At 35.1% G+C, this 24,542-nt stretch overlaps 1 protein-coding gene across 5 annotated transcripts in view; it reads right to left on the reverse strand.

Annotated features, from left to right (window-relative positions):
- FOCAD (focadhesin) overlaps positions 1–24,542 on the reverse strand; it is a 235,946-nt gene that overhangs the window by 96,535 nt on the left and 114,869 nt on the right. For all 5 annotated transcript variants that reach the window (XM_006208259.4, XM_072959321.1, XM_072959322.1 and 2 more), the window contains one exon: positions 22,888–23,014. In XM_006208259.4, the coding sequence (XP_006208321.2) occupies positions 22,888–23,014 (127 nt within the window). The remainder of the gene's footprint in view (positions 1–22,887; positions 23,015–24,542) is intronic.

The raw sequence follows: 24,542 nt of genomic DNA on the forward strand, positions 1-24,542 counted from the left end.
GGCACCTTGAACACTCTCGAAAAACACTCCAATAATACATAACCCAAATGATTTGCACAGAAAAATAAAATAAAATAAGGCCCTCTAAAAATGAGTTCATGATAAAAAAAAAAACTTTAAAAAACATAGAATGACACAGTCCAACATGAGAATCAGCAAAAATAACAAGCAGCAGGATTATATATTCAAGACCTTCAGAACAAGCAGAAAGTAATACAAAATACTTACAAGAACTAAAGATGTAAAACAAGGCATTTGATTCCCAGTAAAAAAAAGAATATGGCATAATGGAAAAGAAGAGGCAAATTTGGAAAAGAACCAAATAGGATCTCTAAAAATGAAAAATACAGTCACTGAAATAATTAATCCAACAGATAGGAAATTATCCTTAACATAAACCAGATAGATTAGAATTACAAAATATAGAAAAGACGTTCAAAGTTGAGTGGCAGTGAATGAGGAGGTCTTTCTTAGGTTTGCCAAGAATTCCTAAAGGAGTTTAATTTTAGAATGACCTTTAGAGAAGTGGCTGATTCCAGGACTGGGATAGGAAAAATATAACATGTTTGGGGCATCTTATGGTAACAGAAAGCAAGGAAGTATTCAAAAAGGGATGTGGACTTGTTGAGAAAGCATAGGAGCCAATCTGAAAAAGTTCCCAATGACCAAATAAATATTCATGAGCCTATATTGGTATAAATACTTAGTTGAATGAATGAGTGAATGAATGAAAAAGACAGAAAGACATGAAGGAAGAAAGAAGGAAGGAAGGAAAAAAGAGAGATAAAGAAAAAATAGCTCTTCCTTATAGAAGGATTCCGATTAGTAAATGCAAAAGCAATGAAAGAAATAAAAAATTACCATTACACAAATACCACAAGAGTAATTGTCAAAGGCAAGATGTGCTGATGGATGTTAAAATTAGTGGGCAAAGGTTTGAGAACAAACACAACTGGATAGTCTCAAAGTATCTCCTCCAAGAAATTTATTAACTGCAAAAGAAAAAAATCTAACTTTGCTGTGGAGAAACCCAGGATACATCACCTTAACCAAGCGATTAAGATTAATATCACCAAGTGATCAAGGATAACATTAACAGTAATAAAACATCCTGTGCCCCTGATATGACACACTGAGAAAGGCGTATTATGTCTGTAGTGTTCTTGCCCAAAACGCATAATCTTGTTTATCTATTCTACAATTTTAAAACAAAATTATACTGTAAAGCACAGGGAAATATACACAAGATCTTATGGTAGCTCACAGAGAAAAAAATGTGACAATGAACATATATATGTTCATGTATAACTGAAAAATTGTGCTCTACACCAGAATTTGACACAACATTGTAAAATGATTATAAATCAATAAAAAAAAAGTTAAAAAGTTAAAAAAAACTCATAATCTCAATCTAATCATGAGGAACCATACACACCCAAATCAAAGGACACTTTACAAAATAACTAACCAGGACTCTTTGAAAGTGTCAAGATCATAAAAGCAAAGGAAACTGAGGAACTGGCACAGATTGGAAGAGAGTCAGGAAACATGACAACTAAATGCAATGTGGGATCCCAGACTGGATCCTGAAGCAGAAAAACAACATTAGCAGGAAAACTAGCAAAATCTGAATAAAACCTATAGTCTAGTTAACAGCATTGCATCAATTTAATGTCTTAGTTTTGATAATTATGCTACAGTAATAAAAGGAAGATGTTCACATTAGGGAAAGCAGGTGAAAAATACATAAGAAATCTCTGCAGTATTTTTTTTTAAATAACAGCTTTTTTGAGATACAATTTGCAGACCGCACAATTCACCTAAAGTGTACAGTCCAACAGTTTTCAGTATATTCACAAAGTTGTGCAACCACTGCCACAAGCAAATTTAGAAAATTTTCATCATCCCAAAAAAGAAGCCCTGTAATCATTCATCAGTTCCCCTTTCCCACTGGCCTTTCCAGTTCTAGGCAACCATAAATCCACTTTCTTTCTCTATAAATTTGCTTTCTCTAGACCTTTTCTATAAGTGAAATCATATAATATATTGGCTTCTTTCAATTAGCATTTAAAGGATCAACTGTTTTTAAGGTTCTTCCATGTCCTAACATGTATCAGTACTTACCCCTTTTTATTGCCAAATAATATACCATTCCATGTATATACTTTTCTTTACTATTTTTTGAAACTTTTCTTTAAAGTTATTTCAAAATAAAAGGTTGAACAAAGGAACAGAAAAAAAGCACTACTTAAGAAAATAATGGCTGAGAATTTCCAGAATCAATGAAACACATTAATTTGCTAACTTAAGTCCTACGCAAGATAAATAAAAGTTTATATCTATATACATTATAAAATGACTATTTAACACCAAAGGCAGAGGGACAATCTTCAGAGCTAAATGAGAGAAAATACAGGACTTATCTACAAAGGAAAATTTTAGAGTAATAACAGACTTTTCAAAATTAACAAGACTAAAAGGCCACGCAGTAAGATCTTAGAAGTGGTGAGGAAACTATTAGCCTACAGTACTAAATCCACAATTCAACAGTAAGGACAAAACAAGCAAGAACAAATAAATAAACTAGAAGGGATAATGCAGCGGTATTATGCATACATACTATATGAATATTTATGTACAAATGACTCAGAATATCTAGCTTAATTGTACATGAGATTTTGGAGAATTCATCCCATTCTGACTACTTACATTTCATATATTATGTTGCCGCTTTTGTTTCTTGGGGAGAACACTTTCCGTATGTTATTCTTCCACAAGAACCTTAGCAACACAGCACAGATTAAGAGGACCCGATGCAGTGCAGTATACTGGAAAGAGCACATGACTGGAGTCAGAAGCTCCAGGGTTTCCCATTTGGTAGTCGTGGGATTACAGCAAAGTCCTTACTCTCCTCCAGTCTGTTTCCTCAGCTGCAAAATTGAACTACTACTACCAACACCTGCTCTGTGCATAGCACAAGGTTAACAGTGAAGGCAATACTGAGGCAACGGTATGCAAACGTGCCTTATACACTGTAAAAGGTTACTGCTGTTACAACCAAAGGAAAAAATAATGAATCCCCAAAGAATCAGAGTCTCTGCTTCAATTTTTGTGCTATAAGAATGACTCTGTTCCTTCGCAGAGGAACAGATAGCTATCTTCTAATTTTACTTCCAAAAGCTACTTCAAGAAATTCCTAAGAACAGCCTACTTCTTTTGTCCCAATGCTTTACTCCAACAGAGGGAAAGCTTTACAAAAACCTTTAGGCTACGAAAACCACCTTATTTGCCCTTTTCATAATGAAGGTAAAAGAAACTGCCTTCACAATTAGAGGACTCAAGTCATCATCACGCAGTGAAGCCCTCTTAAGCTAATTCAGCACACACAATTCATAAAACAGGACGCTTCTGTTACCAAAATACAATAACAGGGGATAAGAGGGAGTTTAAGGAGCCACAATCAATGGAGCAGAAACAATGGGGAAAATAACATTCTTTCTTATCCTAATAATATGGGGTTAAAGGTTATAAGTATAAAAAAAATGACTAGCACAGGTTTATTTAAGCAATTTCACAGTCTTTTAATGTCTGAGACTAGTGCATTATCAAGGCAGTGTTGTAGCAAATAATAGAAATAAATATTGAGTTGCCTTTTCAAAAGTCCATTATAATCTAAAGGACCTTAATTCTAATGATTTTCTATTAGAGTTGCTCAGCTTCTGTCCTGTTCATGGCAAATAATGTAAAGGCACATATCTAAATCTCAAATTGTGGCTTAATGAATCAAAAATATGTGTATTGATGTGCTAAAGCTACTCTCACACTAACAATTCCTAACACCACTATGCCATTTCCAATGAAGGCACAAATGAGATCTTTCAAATTATTCTGTTTTTCTGAAAAACTGGCAATTTATAGTACAGATTTACAATTCGAATATCTGAATAGAAGAGGCTTAGACCTATCTAAGTGCTACAAGTAAAAACAGAAAGGTATTTAGTAAACAGACTGATCTAGATTATTAACCAAGGGACTCACTACTCAGTAGCTAGGGATTTTAGGTTTCCCTTCTTTTATTCCCCCATGTGAGAAGCTGCAGCCTCCCTGAGACACCTCCCTACAGGGAACAATATCTTCCAATGCAAACTCCATTGATTTCTCTGTAGGAACACAAAGAATGACACAAAGAGCTCCCCGCAGGGACGTTCACTTTTCAGTTTTGCTAGGTTCTGTCTGGATTAATTATCTATTTCATGTTGGACATTCTTCTGGCATGAACTAGCAAACTCACAGTAAGAATGTGTCAGAAATATCCTTCGACAAGAAAATGATGAGTGCTTGATTCCCGCCAAATAACCAAAGGGAATTTTTTTTTTAAGGTCAACACCTTCCCCTGTTCAGATAAATGGAATTTAGACTCCAAGCTAAAAAAGAAAAATAATAGAAATTCAACCAAAATAACTTAAACCCACAAAACCAAACTGCTGAAAAGTTTTTCAGCAAATATAAAATTAAAAGCAAAGCTTTTGCACAACAAAGGAAACCACTGACATAACGAAAAGACAACCTATGAAATGGGAGAAAATATTTACAAATGATTCAACTGATAAGGGGTTAATATCCAAAATATAAAGAGCTCACATAATTCAATATAAAAAAAATTTTAAAAATGGGCAGAAGACTTACACAGACACTCAGCTGTAAAAAAAAGAAATACTGCTATTTGCAGCAACATGGATGGACCTACAGAATATTATGCTTAATGAAATAAGACAAAAAAAGACGAATATTACATGTTACCATATATACATGGAATCTAAAAAATAATACAAATAATTGTATATGCAAAACAGAAACAGACTTGCAGATATAGAAAACAAACCTTTGGTTACCAAAGGAGAGGAAAAGAGGGGAGGGACAAATTAGAGGTATGGGATTGACAAATATAAATTACTATATATAAAATAGATAAGCAAGGATATACTGTATAGTGCAGGGAATTATACATATTATCTTGTATATATGGAATATAATCTTCAAAAATACCAAGTCACCATGCTATACACCTGAAACTAACAAAATACAATAAACAAAGGCACCAACCCTAACAACATTTTGATCTCAAACTTCCACACCCAGAATTGTGAGATAATAAATTTGTTACTTAAAAAAATAATAATAAGATAAAAGCAAAACAAATTGAATATCCACTAGCAACAAGAATAAAATACTATCATCTAAAATTTAAAAATCGTTAAAGGGACTATTACAAGTACACTGTAGAAAAAGATCAAGAAATACAGTTTAGTGCCATTTCACATTGAAAAATTAACATGCTATGTATCAAAAATAATTGATGAATTAAGAAATCACTTCAGGGCCCTAAAAATACTTCAGAGAGCAATTTTAAACTCAAAGATGAAGCTTTTAGGAATATTGAGTTTAGCACACTTTACAAACATGGAGTTCCATGAATATGTTTCCAAGTAACCAATGTTGACATTACTGAAACTTAAGCTGATTATATGTTCAGTGAAAATGATGCTTCTATCACCCTCCACCGACTCTATGTATCCATAGATTATGGGATAACAGAACTGATAAATTCTTTGTGGATAACAATAGTAAAGATCAGTCTTTCAGGTCTGAACGGTTTATACAGATCTATCTACAACACTGAATAACAAGGAAGAAACACATCTATTACTCTGCCTTAAAAAAGAATGAAATCTTGCCATTTGTGGCAACATGGATGGATCTAGAGTGTAGTATGCTAAGGGAAATAAGTCAGACAGAGAAAGATAAGTACTGTATAATTTCACTTATATGTGGAACCTAAAATACAAGTAACAAACAAAAATGAAAATAGACTCACAGATACAGAGAACAAATGGGTGGCTGCCAGAGGGGAGAGGGGTTGGGGGATGGGTGAAATTAAGAGAGATAAACTTCCAGTTAGATATTTAAATAAATAAGTCATGAGGATGTGTTATACATCATAAGGAATGTCGTCAATACTGTAATGACTTTGTGTAGGGACAGATGGTTACCAGATTTATGGTCATGATCATTTCACAATGTATTTAAATGTTGAATCACTATGTGGTACACCTGTCACTAACATAATTTTGTATGTCAACTATATTTCAATTAAAAAAATCATTCATCACAGTGTGGTGCATATCATGAAAAAAATCAAGACAGAAAACACTTTAAGTATCTCACAACAGGAAATTCATTAACTATATTACAGCCATGTGCTCATTCAATTAGAGGTCAAAAGTAGATTATCAACATGACTTGGTGTCCAGGATAAATTGTTAGCAAAGAAAACCCCTACAAAAACCAGGTTACAAAGGAATATCTATAGTATTATCCCTTTTTTATACACATACTCTGTGATTTACAGGTGATTTTTAATCTTCTTTTCCTCAGTCAAAACTTCTGACTTTCCTACTATATACATATAATATCTGAGTCATATTTTAAAGAAAATACATATGTATTTTATGAACTTAAGTCTTAATGGTCTTTCTATAATTAAAATTAACTTTAATTGATTCTCCCACTTTCTTACAGATCACATAAAGATTTATTTTCATAAGGCACCGAAATTTACAGTATTTTAAAACTGACATTTGGCAACGTGATCAATCTTTGATAACAGCTGACATTTATGTTTCTTCTATCCATCCACCTAAATTAACACTGTTTCGTACAAAAACTTGGAAGTTTACCATAGCAGTTCTTATTTTACAAAGTGGAGCCCAACATCTTCAACCATAAATGGGAAACCTAATATAATTTCACAGATTTTTTAACACACCCTTATTGCTTGGCATGATCAGTGCTCCTCCTCCCACAGAGCATAAGCCAGGAATGAACAACTATTCCTGCCTTGTCAACTACACGTATGGCTGGTGATAACTACACAATCCATAAACACATACCAGGTAGATAATGCTGCACAAAGCTGAAAAAATTCTGAACAGACGTACTTAAGAGTTTCTTGTAGGGTCTCAATAAAAGTAATAGCTAGTAACATCGTCAGAGTATAGGTTTAACAAGCTACAACATGGATGAACCTTAAAAACACTAGGCTATGTGAAAGAAGCCAGTCACAAAATACCACGTATTATATGACTCCATTTATATGAAATGGAAAACAGGAAAATCTAGAGAGACAGAAAGTAAATTATTGGTTGTATAGGGTTGGGGGCAGCGAAGGGATAGCTAAGGGGAATTTGATAGTGATAGCTGACGTACAACTTTATGAATGTACTAAAAAATCACTGAATTGTATACTTTAAAAGAGTGAACTTCATAAATAAAGCTGTTATTTTCTTAAAAAAAAGACACCATAGTCAGAAATATATAGCTATTACATGGCTCAAAAAATAAAAGGCAAAAAATTTGTGTGCAGTTGTGCTCAGGCATAACATAAAAGAATGAAGAAATTTCATAAAGTCAAGGGTAACAGTGCTTCAGATAAACCTTTCGGCAATCCAAATCTGGAATCAGCATGTCTAATGAAATGACACAACTACATATACATATATATATGTGTATATATACACACATATATACATGTATATATACACATGTATGTAAATATATGTAAAAGACACAACTACATGTATACATGTATGTATATATATCTCATAAATTCATTTAATTCATATGTACAAACTGCAGTGGATTGCTCTATTCTAACAAAGGAGAGACGAAGCTACAACCAGTCTTCACTGTAGAATTACCACTCTTACTTTAGGATACCTGGCTATTCTAGGTGACACATGACCATCTGATGGAAATACAAATAAAGAAACCATCAATCCATATATTAAATATTACTAGAGCTTAATTTCACTCTCTTTTTGAGATAAAAGATGAGAAATGTTCTAATGTCTTGTTCCATATCTCATGGCTGGGCTTATACACAAAACACTTTAGAGACGTCTGCTCTTGTCAGTGGTCCCAAACTTCACTGGACATCAAAGTCACTGGGGAACTCATTAAACAACAGAGGCCCTAGGCTTCATTTCTAGAGATTCTGATTTAGTGGCTCAAGCTATCCACGAGCTTTTGAAGACCCTACCCCTACACATTAGAAATCATCGCCCTTCATGTTTTGATGAAGCCCACAACTTGGACAGAATAGCTAAGCTAAATGAGAAAAAGAGAGGAAATACACTCTAACTGAAGCTGTAAGTGTAACAGGATGAAACAAAGCCAATAACATTCTTTTGTTTGACCTGTCCTCAACAATTTGAGATCAAAGTCATATGACCCTGTCAACTGTTTAAGCAAGTTAATTGCTCAAACAACCACTTACGTAAGTAGAGGCACTACGAAGCAAAAAGAATGGTATCTCTGACAATATCTTACTCATCACTACTGAATTAGAACGTAGGGCAGTATGTTCCATCATGCTACTGTGAGAACTAAGCCCAGCTTTTACTAAAGCTCAAAAATCAGACAACAGGGTCTATACAGTATGAAGGCATCTAAATCATGAAAGGTAAATAATATATACTGAAAACAGGAAAAAGGCATAAGAATGACATCCAACTAATAGTATAGCCCACAGACTCAAAAAAAAATCCTTTTCTGTCAATTCTGGAAAGTCTCTCAAACTTAAACTAAAGAACCTTAAAACAAAATGCATATATTATCTCCTGTAAATACTGCCTCTGGATTTATATGCATGCTGAAGAGGCTTTCTGAGTAATTCTTTACCTATACAAAGTTTTACCAAATTCTTGCTTTCTTAATTCCCAGTATTTTCTAAGCAAGTTAACTGTCTTTCACTAACACATGATTTTAATCATTTAATCAACATGAAGTCTAATCTGGAAACATTAGTGTTTCTGGAAATGAGTCTCAGTGATATTTTATCTTAGGCAATGAGAGGGTAAGACAGTTTTGTTCTTATCAACACACTTACACAGCATGGAGATGAGTTTAAGTACCACAGATAATACTCCCATTTTTTGATAAATGTTTAATTCTAGGTCACTTAAGGGTATATGATGAATAAGTTTTTTTAACTTTAGGTCACTTAAGGGTATATGCTAATTTCTTGGAAGAAATAATGCTTTCAATCACATCTCAAAATCCATAAAGCCTTTCAAATATGTAAAGCCATTTAGTCTACTACCCTTCTTCTGTGATTCCCTCTCTACACCCCATGTTCCCATGTACCCCCCAAAGAAAAATTCACCCCTTATATAAGCTTAAACCAATATATTTCATTCAATGGAATAGCAGAATGGCACACAATTAGCATCATTTTAGTCATGTCATTATTTCCAGCTCAGTGGCATTTATTCAGATGAGCACAATTTGCAATCACTGAGCCCAGCTCTTCTGATGTTAACTGGCATCATTAAAACCCTCCTAGTGTCCAACTCGTTTGATCTTCTAAAGAATGCCCTGGGTTTGTGACCGAGAGCCGGAAACTCACGGCTGGATACCCTGAACGGCGTTCATGTTTGGTCACAGACAACTCACATCAGTTAATAATCCTCAGAGACCATGATTCCAATCCAAGAGGGAAAACTTTTCGTACAAAAATTCTTTAAACACAAAATTAACAGATAATTGGATTAAAATGATGAACAGGGGGCAAGAGGAGCTCCTAAATGTCATAACTTCAGAAGTTGAGATTGTAAGTTGTTCAAAGTGTCTACAAGATCACAGCAAGTCTGGGTATGGTGAAGGGCAGACAGGAAAGGAGAGAGGACTGAATCATAAAAGCAAAAACAGAAATGATAAAATTTCAATAACTCAAATTTAAAATTTTCTCTTTCAAGTGTCGATTTACTGGTCAACTTTGCATGATCTACAAATACTTTCTTTAAAAAAAATTAAAACAACCAATTAAATATAGTGGGCAGCCTAAGTCTTTTCTATTTAAAGAGTAAAAAAAAAATTTTTATTTTCCCACACATTTCACATGTGTGCTGAATAGCATTCCATTATACAAACCTACCACAGTCAGTTAACATTTTGAAAATGAAAAACCATTTTTAAAAATCTACTTACGGGGTGACAAAGTAAATGTTATAATATCCACAAATGTTTAATAAAAGGCAAGTTCCTGCTGTCCTTTTAAAGTTAAAAATAAGGCCAAACTACAACTTTCAACTGCAAAGAGTCATTGTGTAGTATATAAAAAGCTCAGCATGGAAACAGATTCAACAAATGTACAAAAAGCGTTTTCATGCCCAGGAAGAACTGAAGGCATCAAAAAACATGCCCCAACTACAAATAACGTCAAGCTCAGTTCAAAAAGACCAGCAAATTCCTTCTCTAATGCATAGCAAATTAAACTTAATCAACTCCTCTGCAAGGTCGAACAGGCAATCCACCTTTAAATGTCCCCACAAACAAAACATAAGAACAACAAAAGAGGTTCCAGAGAGTAATAAATACTGAATCCACAGTAGGCGACAGAACCCTTACTGTACACAGCTGAGAAAACCTGCCGCGGAACAATGGATCACATTTCCATATTAAATTATATTTATCACGCTGAAAAATGCTTAAACAAAATACAGGATTTCTATTGGCCATTTTTATACCACACTAACTCCCTAAAACCTTCCAAGCCCAGTCCCATTGAAAACCTGAGTCCCATTGAAAATCGTTCCCACCCCATGGTGCACTGAAGGAGCCGCTAGACAAAGAGTTGGGATGATGGGAGAGGGCAGGGACAACTACCTTCCCCCGTGATTTCAGAAAGTAAATCAATAAAAGAGGATAGAATAGCCAAAACATAACCTTGGCAGAGGGTATTTCCGGGAAAATCACTGCTGTGACAAATGGCCTGAAGTGAACTCTTGCAGCGGTCAAGAATCCCCAGGAAAGGCCCCTCCTCTCCTTATCTATTGCTCAATTGTACAATACTCCGCTTTGAAAATATAACACCCTCTTGGAGCTGGGCAAGATGAAAGAGCTTTTCTTCATGATCCTGCAACGCCTATTAATTTTTGCTACAACAGACTCACAGCTGATTAAGAAAACAGAGGGCTAGCACCGCCTCGCATTCCCATCTGAAGACTTAAGAGAGAAAAATCTTAAAAAGTGAACGAGCCCTCTTTCTCAGCACAATGAATTGATTTTCATTTCTGCACACACCAAAAGCTGTGTCTCCTCCAACTGCGGACAATCTCTTTTGACTGCAAGTCATTTTCCTCCTTGAAACATCAGAAGCAATGTTACTAGATTCCTACACAGTGAAAGAATTATCTTTCAGAAATACTATGACTCATTCACCATCACGCAGAGCACAGGTTTAGAAATCAATGGCTGACGGAACAAAACTTAAACTGTCCCCAAAGTACACTCACACTTTTATCACAATCGGAAAAGCAACATCATAGAGTGAAAAAGTACAAGAATATAGTTAAACCAAAGAGCCTTTAAATCTCCATGTTATCACATATTTACGTCAATTTAGATATTATTTTGATTTCCTAGACTCATCAGCAAAAGCACCTACATTACAAGGTTATTGTGAAGTGTAATACAGAATATAACAGATACCAAATGCCAATCATAGTAACTAAAGTGAAAAAATGTAGCTTTTATGGTTTTGCTTTATCAAGGTACAACAACATACTGCAAAAAGTACAGATCTTAACTGAATGGTTCAATGAATCCTAACAAATGTATACACTACTATAATCACCACTCCCACCAAGATACAGACCACAGAAATATAATGTGAGCCACATAGGCAACTGAAAATTTTCTAATAATCATATAAAAAAAAGTAAAAGGAGACAGATGAAATTAACTTGAATACACTTTATTTAACCCAGTCTATCCAAAATATTATCACTTTACTATGTAATTGATTTAAATATATTACCAATGAGATATTTTCTATATTTTTTCATATCAAGGCTTCAATCTGCTGTATATTTTACACTTACAGCACATCACAATTTGAATTAGCCGCAATTCAATACAGCCATAGTTCTACTATAACTACTAGATTAGATAGTGCAGATACAGACCACAGTCCAGAAAATTTCCTCATGTCCCTTACCCATCTACCCTTCTCCCCACCCCAAGTCAATTACCACGCTGACTTCTATCCCCACAGATAAATTTTGCCTAATATTGAATTTCATAATAATGAAACATTTAGACTTTTTGTGATTGGCTTCTTTCACTGAGCATGCTTTTGAAATTCATCTATGTCGTTGCAAGCAGCAGTTGTCCGTTCCTTTTTATCGCTTAATAGCATTTCATTGTACAAATACACTACACATTTGTGTTGTTTCCGAATATGCTATCATCAGTAAAACTGAAATGAACACTCATGTACAAGTCTTTTTGTGGACGTGTTTTCATTTACTTGCGTAACTATCTAGAAGTGGAAATGCTGGATCATAAGGTGGGTTTATGATCATCTTTATAAAAAACTGCCAAATACTTTTTTCCACAGTGGTTGTATCATTTTATAATCTTGACAATAATCTATGAGATAACAAATTACTTCATACATTCTATAATATTTGCTATTGTCAGTCTTTTTTAAGATTAGTGATTTCAGTGGTGTGTATGCTTCCCAATGATCGACAATGTTGACAGTTTTCACGTTTACTAGCCAATCATATGACATCTTTTTTGAAGGGTGGTTTGGAAAGATGAAGGGAGACTTGTTACAAAGACAAACTGAGATTATATATATGAAATTATCTGTAATATTAAAATAATAAAGGATACAATTGCAAGGACTACCTGGGTTAGGCAGATAATGTAAATCTAAAAGTCAAGGGAAGTGTTGCAAATTAGAGTACACATTCCTCTAAAGGAAGCTATTAACTGCTACTTAGCACCAAGTTGTCAGCCACGTGGGAAAGCAGACCAGGTACTGCAAGATCTTCCTCTCTTTTCAAGAGAGGGTTGATATCTGTATTTTTATTTTTAATTATTAATACTAGAATTAACTAAAAATATTAATCCTATGATAATCAAAGAAAAGAGGCCATAAGTTTTCAAACTTTGATTTATATAAATGTTCATGGTTTTAATATAGGCAAACATTCTTATATGGTAAACATTAAACCATTCAGGATTGTTACTGATCAACAATAACGATACCTGTCAAGACAAGGGCTATCAATCTACTAAAGACAGATGACAAATTCATTTTGATTGGAAAGGCAACAATGCCCCAGAGAATTGAGAAAGAAAAGGCTGGTTAGGAGCTCCTGTTTCCTCTTTCCTAGCTAGCTTCCTATATGATAAAATATATCCTATGGTATTCTTAGTCTTCAGTGACTATCCACATCACGTACATTTTAGTAAGAATGAAGGTAGCAGCTAATAATACTTCAGTGACAATACCCACCTAGGAGTATATGCATTATTTGGGAAGAGCAGAAGAAAGATCTACATTCATGGGATATTAAAACAGTACTGCTGCTTTGGAAAACAGTCTGGCAGCTATTAAAACGGTTAAACATAGAGTTATATGATCCAGCAATTCCACTCTTAGATCTATACCCAAGAAAAATGAAACATATGTCCACCCAAGAACTTGAACATGAATGTTCATAGTAGCAGTATTCATAACAGCCAAAAAAGTGGAAACAACCCAACTGTCCCTTCACTGATGAATAGATAAATAAAACACGGTATCGCCATACAATGCAATATTACTTAGCTATAAAAAGGAATGAAGTATTGGTACATGTTACAACATAGATGAGTCCTGAAAACATTATGCTCAATAAAAAGTCAGTCACAAAAGGCCACATAGTGTATGGCTTCATTTACATGAAATGTCCAAAACAGACACATCTATACAGACAGAAAATAGATTAGCAGCTCCCTATGCCTTGGAGGTATGGAGGATTTCTTTATGGGCTAATAAAAACGTTCTAAAATTGATTGTGAAGATGGATGCACAACTCAAAAAGCAACTGAATTGTATGCTATAAATGAGTTGGATAGTATGTGAATTATACCTCAATACAACAGTTTTACATAAAAAGAAAGAAAAACTAAAGGTATTATTGATTCATAAAGCCTCTTTCTTCTAGTCCCAAATATTCTTTCCCTCTGCCATCTGAAATTGCTCCTTGAGGTTTAGAGAAGTATTCCTTTGATGTCATATCTCTCCTCTGTACGTTTCTGAATTTCAAATACATTTAGTGTACTTAACACAATGTTCTCCCCTGCTAGACTGTGAGCTCTTAGAAGGCTGAAAATGTCTCATAAATCTTTATATTCAAGAGCGTTGCACAGTCTGGCTTAAGATTTCAATATTTGTATTTTAAGGTTGACACTTTTGATGTCCTGCCCAGGGAACACTTGCCCAACATTCGCTGTTGCAGTGGACACAGGGCTGGGGGCAAAGCTGCACTATCTCCTTTTCCCTCGCTCTCCTCATCACTTCTATTCATCAGACAATGAATAAACGACAACTTGGCAGGACACTGCAGAAGGCCTGCCAACCCTTCTATTCGAACATCTTCTGGAACAGGCAATAAACTTTATGAGATTATGAGATAAACAGGATCCCTTTTACACTTACAACCCAGAAATCCTCAAGGCAAAACAAAGACAACATTCTTTAAAAAGTGTAAAAAAATAAAGCAAAAAAAAAAAGGATTTAAATAGGATCTCTAGCCAACAAGATGAATTTCAAAACTACCTTTTATAAGCACTCATAATAACAATACACAAATGATTTAAAATTAAGTTAATAAAAATACATACTTAACTTTTTACAGCATCTACTTAAAAGTCTGGAATGGATTAAACCACTACCACCCTTTTAAAATTACTAATTCTCCAAAGCCCAAAAGCTAAGCCTATATGGGTCAAATTCATTGTGAGGAAAGAATATTCATTTTAGACCTTTCCTTTCCTCAATGACAGTTTGTAATTATAAAGGACTCTGGACTCTTGATAATAAGCAGAATGATCATAAAGGAAGAAATGCTACCCTAGATTCAATAAAGTGGTGATATAATTGAACTGTTCTCTCTATTAACAATTCTGCCAGAAACTTGGGTACAAATTGCTACATTACACTTCCCTCATGCTCAAGTAAACATGAAAAGTTGCTAAAAAAGTAAGCTAACTATTTAATATGATTGTAAAAATATCCTTAAAACCTTAAAATATTTAGTTCAAGTAAATAACCCAAAAAGGGGGGGGGGATTATACATATATATTTACTTCTTAGTCTAATTATAAAGAGAAAAATGGGAAGCAACTTAAAAATCCAATCAAAAATGAATTATTTGATTACTTATGATATTTTTACTCAAAGGAATCATTAAAATGTAGCAACATCAAAATATTTCTAGCAAAATGTGAGGAAAATGGAGAAGATGGAAATTGTAAAATATATGTTTGTAAAGAAAATACAATGGGGAGGAAATGGAAAACTCAAAATGGTTTTGTGAGACACTGATGAGGGATACTATTTTTTTTTCCTTATCCAAAGTAAACGAAAAGCTATAAAAACCAAATATATTTAAAAGTGAATAGAAATGCTTCAACACCACTTTAAAATATAAAATTTAATAAATAATCCATAAAAACACTAAAAATTAATCATTTTGGCTCAGATATCTTTTTCATTAGGATCTAATCTTTACACAAAGCCTAAATAATTTAAAATCTTATGCATTAACCTATCATAAAGGAAATAGAGGAATATTGGGAAAGTGTCCAAATTTAATGATCACAAAAAGGATTTCTCCAATAATATCACAAAATGATAAGGTCAAATGAATCCAAATGTGATCTGCAAGAACAAATAATGATAGTATATGAATTATATCTCAATAAAGCTGTGTTTAAATAAAACAAAACAAAACAACATAGTGATTAACACATAGACTTTGAATTCAGGCAGATCAGGCAAAAACTCAAATATCCATCAACTGATGAGTGGATAAATAAAATGCAGGATGGTCATATAAAATACTATGTGACCATAAAAAGAAATGAAGAATTGATACATGCTATGACATTGAGGAACTCTGTAAACATGCTAAGTGAAAGAAGACAATATATTGTCTTCATTTAGATGAAATCTACCCTTTCAATCTCTCATTGGAGACCATGATAAATGATTAAGCAGCAGTAATTGTAGGCTTAATCTGACACTACCAAGGACAAATGCATTTCATGCTATGACTTTCAAAACTGAAGAGTCTGTTGTCAACCTTAGGAAAAAGAGCTCAACTTATCAAACAAAGACAAGGATGAGAAAGCCAGCAAAATCTAATTTTGGACGGTTTTCCAACTAAGATATTTTCTTAAAGATAGGGTTATTCAATTTAATTTCTTATCCTTATTGGTTTTTAAAATTTCATTGTTTCAGGCTGTCTTTCTATAGTCTTAATTATATTTGATGGGCATAGATCTAAAGAGAAATGGATAGAGAAAGCACTATCAAATGCTGCTGGGAAATAGATTTATAACTGTGCTGAATATTTTCATTCTTGAAACTCTTGGCAGCCATCAGTGTTTCACACATGATATCAATTAGAAGACAGAATAAATAGTCTCATAGAATGCATGCTGGCTTCTGTGGGTAGCAAGCTGGCAAAAAGACAAAAGATTAGCCCAAAATTAGTAAATGTGGCCTGGCAAGGGCCACCAAATTGAGTACATTTTACAACTTTAACACACATCACAGGACATCACAGCAGCTGCTCCACAAATAATGAACATACACAAACAGCTTGGAAAGGCGTACAACAGGAAGATAGGCCGCTACTATCAAGACTCATCAAGGAGGAACAGATTATTTCTACTTTTTTAAATGAACATAAAGTTCATTACCAAACATTAAAAAACAATATTTTTGCTACCAAAATTAATGGTGATTGTCAGTTTCAACAAATTCCACAACTTTAGACATTTGTAACATCTATAAGGAAAACATGATAAATAACACTTATTCACCTCTAGTAGCAGCAATAAAATAGTGGGTTCATCCTCTAGACAAGAGAGATGAAAAATAAGGAATAAAGAAATAAGTATTCTTCATAATAAAACTAAGTTAAATGATTGCTGGTATTGCTTTTTGATTTATTAATGCCCCCCTGATTACAAAAAAGAATTTAAAGGAGCTAGCATCTATCTGTTAAAAGGACAACATATTAAATTCTTATCTCATTTGCAACATCTCATTTGAAGTTTCTTAAAAATGAATTTTGATTAAAAATAGTATATAAGATTTTGATTATATTATATTGCATTAAAAGAGAGACGGCGTAGGGAGAGAGCAACAATGAGAAAGAGAAATGCCCTTAACCAAGCATAAGAAAAGGAGTAACCGAGGCATCAAACAAGACACAGGCTTCATTAAATAAAACTTTAGACATGGTGCCTCAATTCCTCTAGAGGACAATGGAATATAAGAAGGTACTTGCTATAGGATAAATGTTTCCCCCTACCCCAAATTCATATGTTGAAATCCTAATCCCCGAGGTGGTGGTATTAGGAGATGGGGTCTTTGGGAGGTGATGAGGATAGAGCCTTCATGACTGGGATTGGTGTCCCATAAAGAGGCTACAGAGGGCTACTTTGCCCCGTCGGCTACGTGAGATTACAGTAAGAAGGCAGCTGTCTGTGAGGAAGACAGCTGGCTATGAAGCAGGAAGGAGGCCCTCACTAGACACTGAATATGCTAGCACTTTGACTGTGGACTTTCCAGCCTCCAGAACTGTGAGAAATAAATGTTTGATGTTAGTAAGCCACTCAGATTATTTTATTTTTGTTACAGTAGCCTACATGGACTCAGACGGTAAGACAGTATGACAATGCGCTCAAAATTATCCGTGTGGATAGTGGTTTGGATTGGGGGAACGGACTTGGGGCTATATATTCAATAATCCCAAATGATCTCCTTTAAGTATACAAAGAAGTACCAAAAACTTCAGTAGTGAAGGGATAGCATAGCATTTAGAGGAAGAAATTAAGTCATTGTCATATATTATGTGGTTTTTAGGGGAAAGATAAATAAAACTAGTCAGAATCTCCTTGATGGCATTCACAATAACCAATTTTTCAGGAGCAAGTTCAACATTTAAAGAGCACCTATGTGGATAGACATTATGCTAGGTCTTTTTTGTGTGTAATTTCATTTTATCCTCATCTGAAGAAATGAGACTCAAAGAGGTTAAGTAAATTAGTCAAAGGAAATACAGCTAATAATGTATATATCAGGTACAGTCTGTCTAAAAACAAAGATGCTTTCTCCCACATCAGGCAACATTTTTCATATCTCCCGTGCTAACTGCAGTTAATGATATCTTAGAGAAGCAGAATCAGAAAAATCACTTCTTATAAGTTAATAAGTCTCTATAGATAACAGAGCCTTATAGTAACAAGAAGAGGAGCAGAGGATGGGTGGAGACACAATGGAATCACAGACACAATGAGACAAATTTGTTAGGATGAAAAATTTAATCTCAAAAATGAGTCAATTTCTGTTCGGAAAAAATAATGAAATATTCCCAAATGATAAGAGTGATCACTTTCTGGAGGTGAAAGTATAGAATTCTTGATTCTCTCAAAGCTTCTGCTAAAAATTTCATGTCAAAATAAGTAGATGTTTTATGAAAGTGATATGATTATTAAAGCGATACTTTCTGATTTCAGGTGATTGATTGAAGTCCTTGGTCGTGTGCAGTATTCGCCTACTGCAATAGTACTCTGCTATGAAACCCTAACAACTTTTGAATTATTGGGCACACCATCTGAAAGAACTGTCCTTAGTTCATATCACTTCCTGAACAGTGATGATGTTTACTGCCTACTAAAATAAGTGTTTATCCAAAAGAAAATTATTCTCATACCAAGATCCTGAGCAAATATCTAACCTCCTTCTGAGGTCTATTTTCCTCAACTATAACATGGTGTTATAATCCGTATATTGAAGAGTTGTCAAAGAACATAAATGAAAAGTGCTTACTTACCACTGGGACATGAACATATACACACTAAATAGAATCACTGCTTGTATGATTAGCATTATACTCATTATCATCATATTAACCATAATTACCATAAGCTAAGAGAATTCTACTTAGTCTCATTCACTAAAGAACTACAATTGTATAGGTATGTTCACTGTGTCAAAAAAAAATTACTTAGGAAAGAATCAATCAAGATGGCAGAATAGGAGGACATAGAACTTACCTCCCCTGACCCTGCCCCCACAAACAAAGCAAAAATAATCAACATGTGGAATAATTCCCAGTAAAAACTAACCGGAAACTGGTGGGAAGACTCTTGTACAAACAAGGGTATAAGAAAGATACACATGGAATCAGGTAGGAAGGGAAGAGAAGCAATCAGGATGGGACCTTGTGGCCCTGGGATGGGCCTCAGAGGAAAAGGGAGATGACACTGGAGGAGACCCACCCTGGGGAGTGAGCAGTTCAAGCCAGACTGGACCACTGATACAGAGAAGACAAGCTCTCGTGAATGTCTGGAGGACTGGTGGGAACTGTGAGGAACATGTGAGCACTGGCTTGCTCCCAAGGCAGGGCAGAGAGGGTGAACTGAGGACTGCTGCTGTGGCTGTCCGGTTTCCCACAACTGCCCCAGTGTGCACCCCAGCCTGAGCTGTGGGAACGCTCTAGCCCACTTATTCCACCTTGCAGCTCCACATTCGAGCGAAGGCTACCCCAACCAGGGAGAGAGACTGGAACTTGGTGAGACACAGAGACAACTTGGAATGAGGGTGGCATACGAGCACAGTGTGGGCAACTATTGCTGGCGTTTACACAGGCAACACATCAGGGGCAGTCCTGATCTCTGGCAGTAGCCAGACTGCTGCACTCACGCGCTGACACATGCTGAGTGTCAACACGGGCTCTGTCTGCCCTGTGGCACAGCTCTAAAACACGCTAGGGGCAGCAGAGGCTGGGGGTGGTGACTGGCTGTTAGGGACAAAGGAGACTCAGATGCAGAAGGGGCTGCCATTACTGGCGCTTGCATAGGCAGAGCATTGGAGGCAACCTGGACCTCTGTCTGAGGTCAGCCCACCATAGCCGACACCCTGTCAGGAGCCAAGAGTTCCATGGCTCCTCTTGCTCCAGCACTCCTCGTCCTTGGAGTAAGGGTGCCAGTGCTGGGAGAGGGGAGAAGTTGACAATAAAACAATAATAGTGGGAGACTACATTCGATTTACATCAATTCACAGATCATCCGTACAGAAAATCAGTAAAGCAATGTGGTCATAAATGACACAATTAACCAGCTGGACTTAATAAATACCTATAGGACATTTCATCCCAAAGCAGCAGAATACACATTCTTTTCAAGTGTACATGGAACATCTTCCAGAAGAGATCAAATGCCAGGCCACAAAAAAAGGCTCAACAAATTTAAGAGGATAAAAATTATATCAAGCATTTTTCTGACTATAATGGTATGCAACTAGAAATCAATTACAGAAAGAAACATGGGAAAATCACAAACATGTGGAGAGTAAACTACATGCTACTAAAAAAAACCCAATAAGTCAATAAAGAAATCAAGAGGAAATCAGAAAATATTTCAATTTTTCAATATTTCAAAATTTTCAATCTGACAATTGAAAATGTAAAATTTCCAAAACCTATGGGATGCAGCAAAAGCAGTTTTAAGAGGGAAGTTCACAGTGATACAGGCCTTCTTCAAGAAACAAGAAAAATCTCAAATGAACAACCTAACCTATTATTTAAGGGAATTAGAAAAAGAAGAACAAATAAAGCCCAAATTCAGCAAGAGGAAGGGAAAAAAATCAGAAAGGAAATTAAAAAATATATATATATATATATCTAAATATCTAAAATAACAATAGAAAACATCAATGAAACCAACAGGTGGTTTTTTGAAAAGATAAGTGAAATTGATAATACTGTAGTCAGGCTCATTAAGAGGAAAAGAGAGAGGACTCAAATGAAAAAAGAAAGAACTGAAGAGAAGAAAAACAACTGATACCACAGAGTTACTAAAAAAAAAAACCCATAAGAGAACACCATGAAGAGTAATACGCCAAGTTGAACAACGTAGAAGAAATGGACAAATTTCTAGAAACAGGCAACCTGCGAAGACTGAATCAGAAAGAAACAGGCAATCTGAACAGACTGAAACTAGTAGTAAAACTGAATTTGTAACTTAAAAATTCCCAACAAACAAAAGTCCCAGAATGAATGGCTTCACAGGTGAATTATACTGAACATATAAAGAAAAGCTTACTTATACTTCTCAAACTATTTCAAAAAATTGAAGAGGATGGAACACTCACAAACCCATTCTATGAGGCCACCATTACCCTATCACCAAAACCAGACAAATATACTACAAAAAAAGAAAGTTTCAAGCCAGTATTTTTGATGAATATAAACATAAAAGTCCTCAAAAAAATATTAGCAAACTGAATCCAGCAATACATAAAAAGGATCATATATCATGATCAAGTGGGATTTATCCAGGATGCAAGGATGATTCAATATTCAGAAATCAATCAATATGGTAAACACTGTTTATCCTTCCATTAACAAAAGGAAGGATTAAAAAAATCACATGATCATCTTTACAGACACAGAAAACACATTTGACAAAATTCCAGTATTCATTCGTGATTAAAAACTCTCCTCTAAGTTGGTATAGAAGAAACTTATCTCAACATAATAAAGGCCATGTATGATAAACTCTCAGCTAGCATTATACTAAATGGTGCAGGGCTGAAAGCCTCCCCTCTAAATCAACAGATGAATGGACGGACGGACACACACACACACACACACACACACACACACACACACAATGGAATATTACTCAGCCATAAAAAGAATGAAATTCTGAAATTCTGGACCTAGAGAATATTATGCTTAGTGAAGTAAGTCAGACAAAGGACAAATACTATGTTATTACCTATGTGTGGAATCTAAAAGACAAAACAAATGAGTGTATATAAAAAACAGATTTATAGAGAACAAACTAGCAGTTACCAGTGGGGAAAAAGAAGCAGGGAAGGGTTAGATACAGGTACAAGATTAAGAGACACAAACTACTACATATAAAATAAATAAACAACAGGATATATTGTACAACATAGGGAAATATAGCCATTATTTTATAATAACTTCAAATGGAGTATTACCTATAAAAATACTGAATCACTGTGTTGTACATCTGAAACTAATAAAACATTATAAATCAACTATACTTCAATTTAAAAAATTATAATAAAACAGCTTACAAGACTGCATAAAATTCTTTAAAAATAAAAAAAACTTTGGTTAGGTAAATGAATGATCTTGATGTAATTACCACATCTCTCCAAAACATGAAAGATTCTCTCTGTTGTGCTGTACTTTTGGGAGTGGGCTAAAGTTCAGAAAATGATTTACAGACTCAGTTCTAACATCAATCAAGCCTACCCAATGTGATCATTAGGGAAGAAAGGATCCTTTACCAATCTTTAAGCCAACAATAATTTTTACCGGCTATAAAACTGCCACTGGCCCATGCCAATTTCCTCACCTCATCATCTGCTTCTAAGGCTCTCCGATCACGAAACGAAGAAGCAAATACAGTCAAGATTTCTCCTATAAGCATCCCTTTTATATTAACAAAAATGATTAAGAACAAGGCAAAACCTAAAAATTAAAGGTGTTCTTTAGCCTCTAGAGAATGTCTACATGACCAGATATTTTAGGACTCCGCTCTGCAAAGAACTTGTCAAGCAGAAGGCTTTGCTTCACTCTTTCAAACCAAAAATCTCTGTAAATAAATATTCAAACCTTCAGTTAGTGGAATCTAATCATATATCCTTGTAACTAATATGCCTTGTAAATTTTTTCCTTCCAAATTACACAAAACAATTCAAAGCAAGCCCACCTCAGCTTGGCAGAGGGCATGAAGACCTTGTAACACCAAGGCAGCTGGAGTAGCTTGATCAGGCTTGGTGCATTCATTTAGCACCTGGGAAATAGCTGCCAACATATCTGCACCATGCTGATAGGGCCTACGAGACAAGATTAAAGCGAAAGAGCTGTATTACTACTCCAAGGTCCTTTGCCTGAACAAAAAGCATGAACACTTTCCTTTAACCCAGTGCATATTAAACACTGACTCTCAAATAACACCACATATTTTTCTTCAAAGATTTGTATCGTCATCATCTCTGCTATAGAAGGCTCATTTCTGATATAGAAATATTATCCAAAAAAGAAAACACTCAGTAACAAATTTTATTCTCCCTAAATTGTAAATCCTATTGTCTGAACTGACAAAAACTCAAGTCAATAATAATGATGAAAAGCACTGACTTACCTTACTGAGATTATCAGTAAAACCAGGGATTTGAGATGAGAAGATAACTGATTACAGTAGTGATACAAACTAAGGTGGTTACACCTACCACAGTAATCATGACAAGGATGATGTTCACAGAAATAATAATGATGTCAATTATCCCTGACTGAGCACTTACCTCATGCCAGGCACCGTGCTGGATTCACTTACTCACCCTCCTCTCCTTCCTCTCCTCTCTACCCCACATACATTGTGCTGTCCCCAGAATACTTTTAACTTCATAAAGAAATGCCCAGGTCCATACTCTGCGTTCCTTGTAAACACTCAGTGATATAATACTTTTCTCTACTTAACAAAATATCAATTGAAAAAATTGTCTGACTGAACTCTACTGCTTCACTGTCCACCAAATGGAAATCATTTAACAGAACTGGAAAAACTTAACAGATCTTGAGGTGGTAACTGAAAGGTGCACAGAATAAGTTTTCAACAGACTCTGATCTGGTCTGATATTTAACCTCTCCTGACCCTCGGGTTTAAGTACGTAAAATTATAATGTCAGCTTTCATCTCTAATTTTTTTTCCATGACAACACCTCAAGAAAATCTAAACTCTCAGGTCTTCGGTTACATGTGAGGTCTTTTTTTGTGTTGCCAGAAGGCTGAAGCTCAGAAAAGAGGCAGAACTGCTGAGGCTTAGATACATTCTGATCCAAGATTTTACTTGGACTAGGAACCACCCACGTTATCAGCACCTGGGCCAGCCATTCACTGCGCAGCTTCACGGACTACCATTCACAGCGTCATCACTGACAAAAGTGAGACTGATGCTCCAAGAATTCTACAGAGCAGTGGCTTGATCAATTTCTCAAACCTCTGGATTATAACTCGTTTGAAACTTATCAAATCTGTTTCCCCCCTAAAGGTTCTGGCTTCACTGCATTTCAAGAAAAAAGAAATCTGGCAAGGTGGAGCTCTACTTAGTGTTATTTCAGTCTCGTCACCTCCTGCCTATTTATTAATCTATAATCTAGAACAGCTGAGCCATCTTCCTAATATCTTCATGTCCTCCTAAACCCCAGGAATGCAAGATAATAATTCCTAATAATTAATTCCATGCAATGAGTAACAAATAAGGCTTTCCCTATTAAAATCCTTCGCAAAATTCAGGCATAAAATAGGGAGAATGTAAGAAAGAATAGTTTGACTATAGTCTACTTCTTAAGTTTCAGAAGTTTA

Source organism: Vicugna pacos, chromosome 4 (genome assembly GCF_048564905.1).
Source record: "Vicugna pacos chromosome 4, VicPac4, whole genome shotgun sequence".
Classification (NCBI taxonomy): Eukaryota; Metazoa; Chordata; class Mammalia; order Artiodactyla; family Camelidae; genus Vicugna; species Vicugna pacos.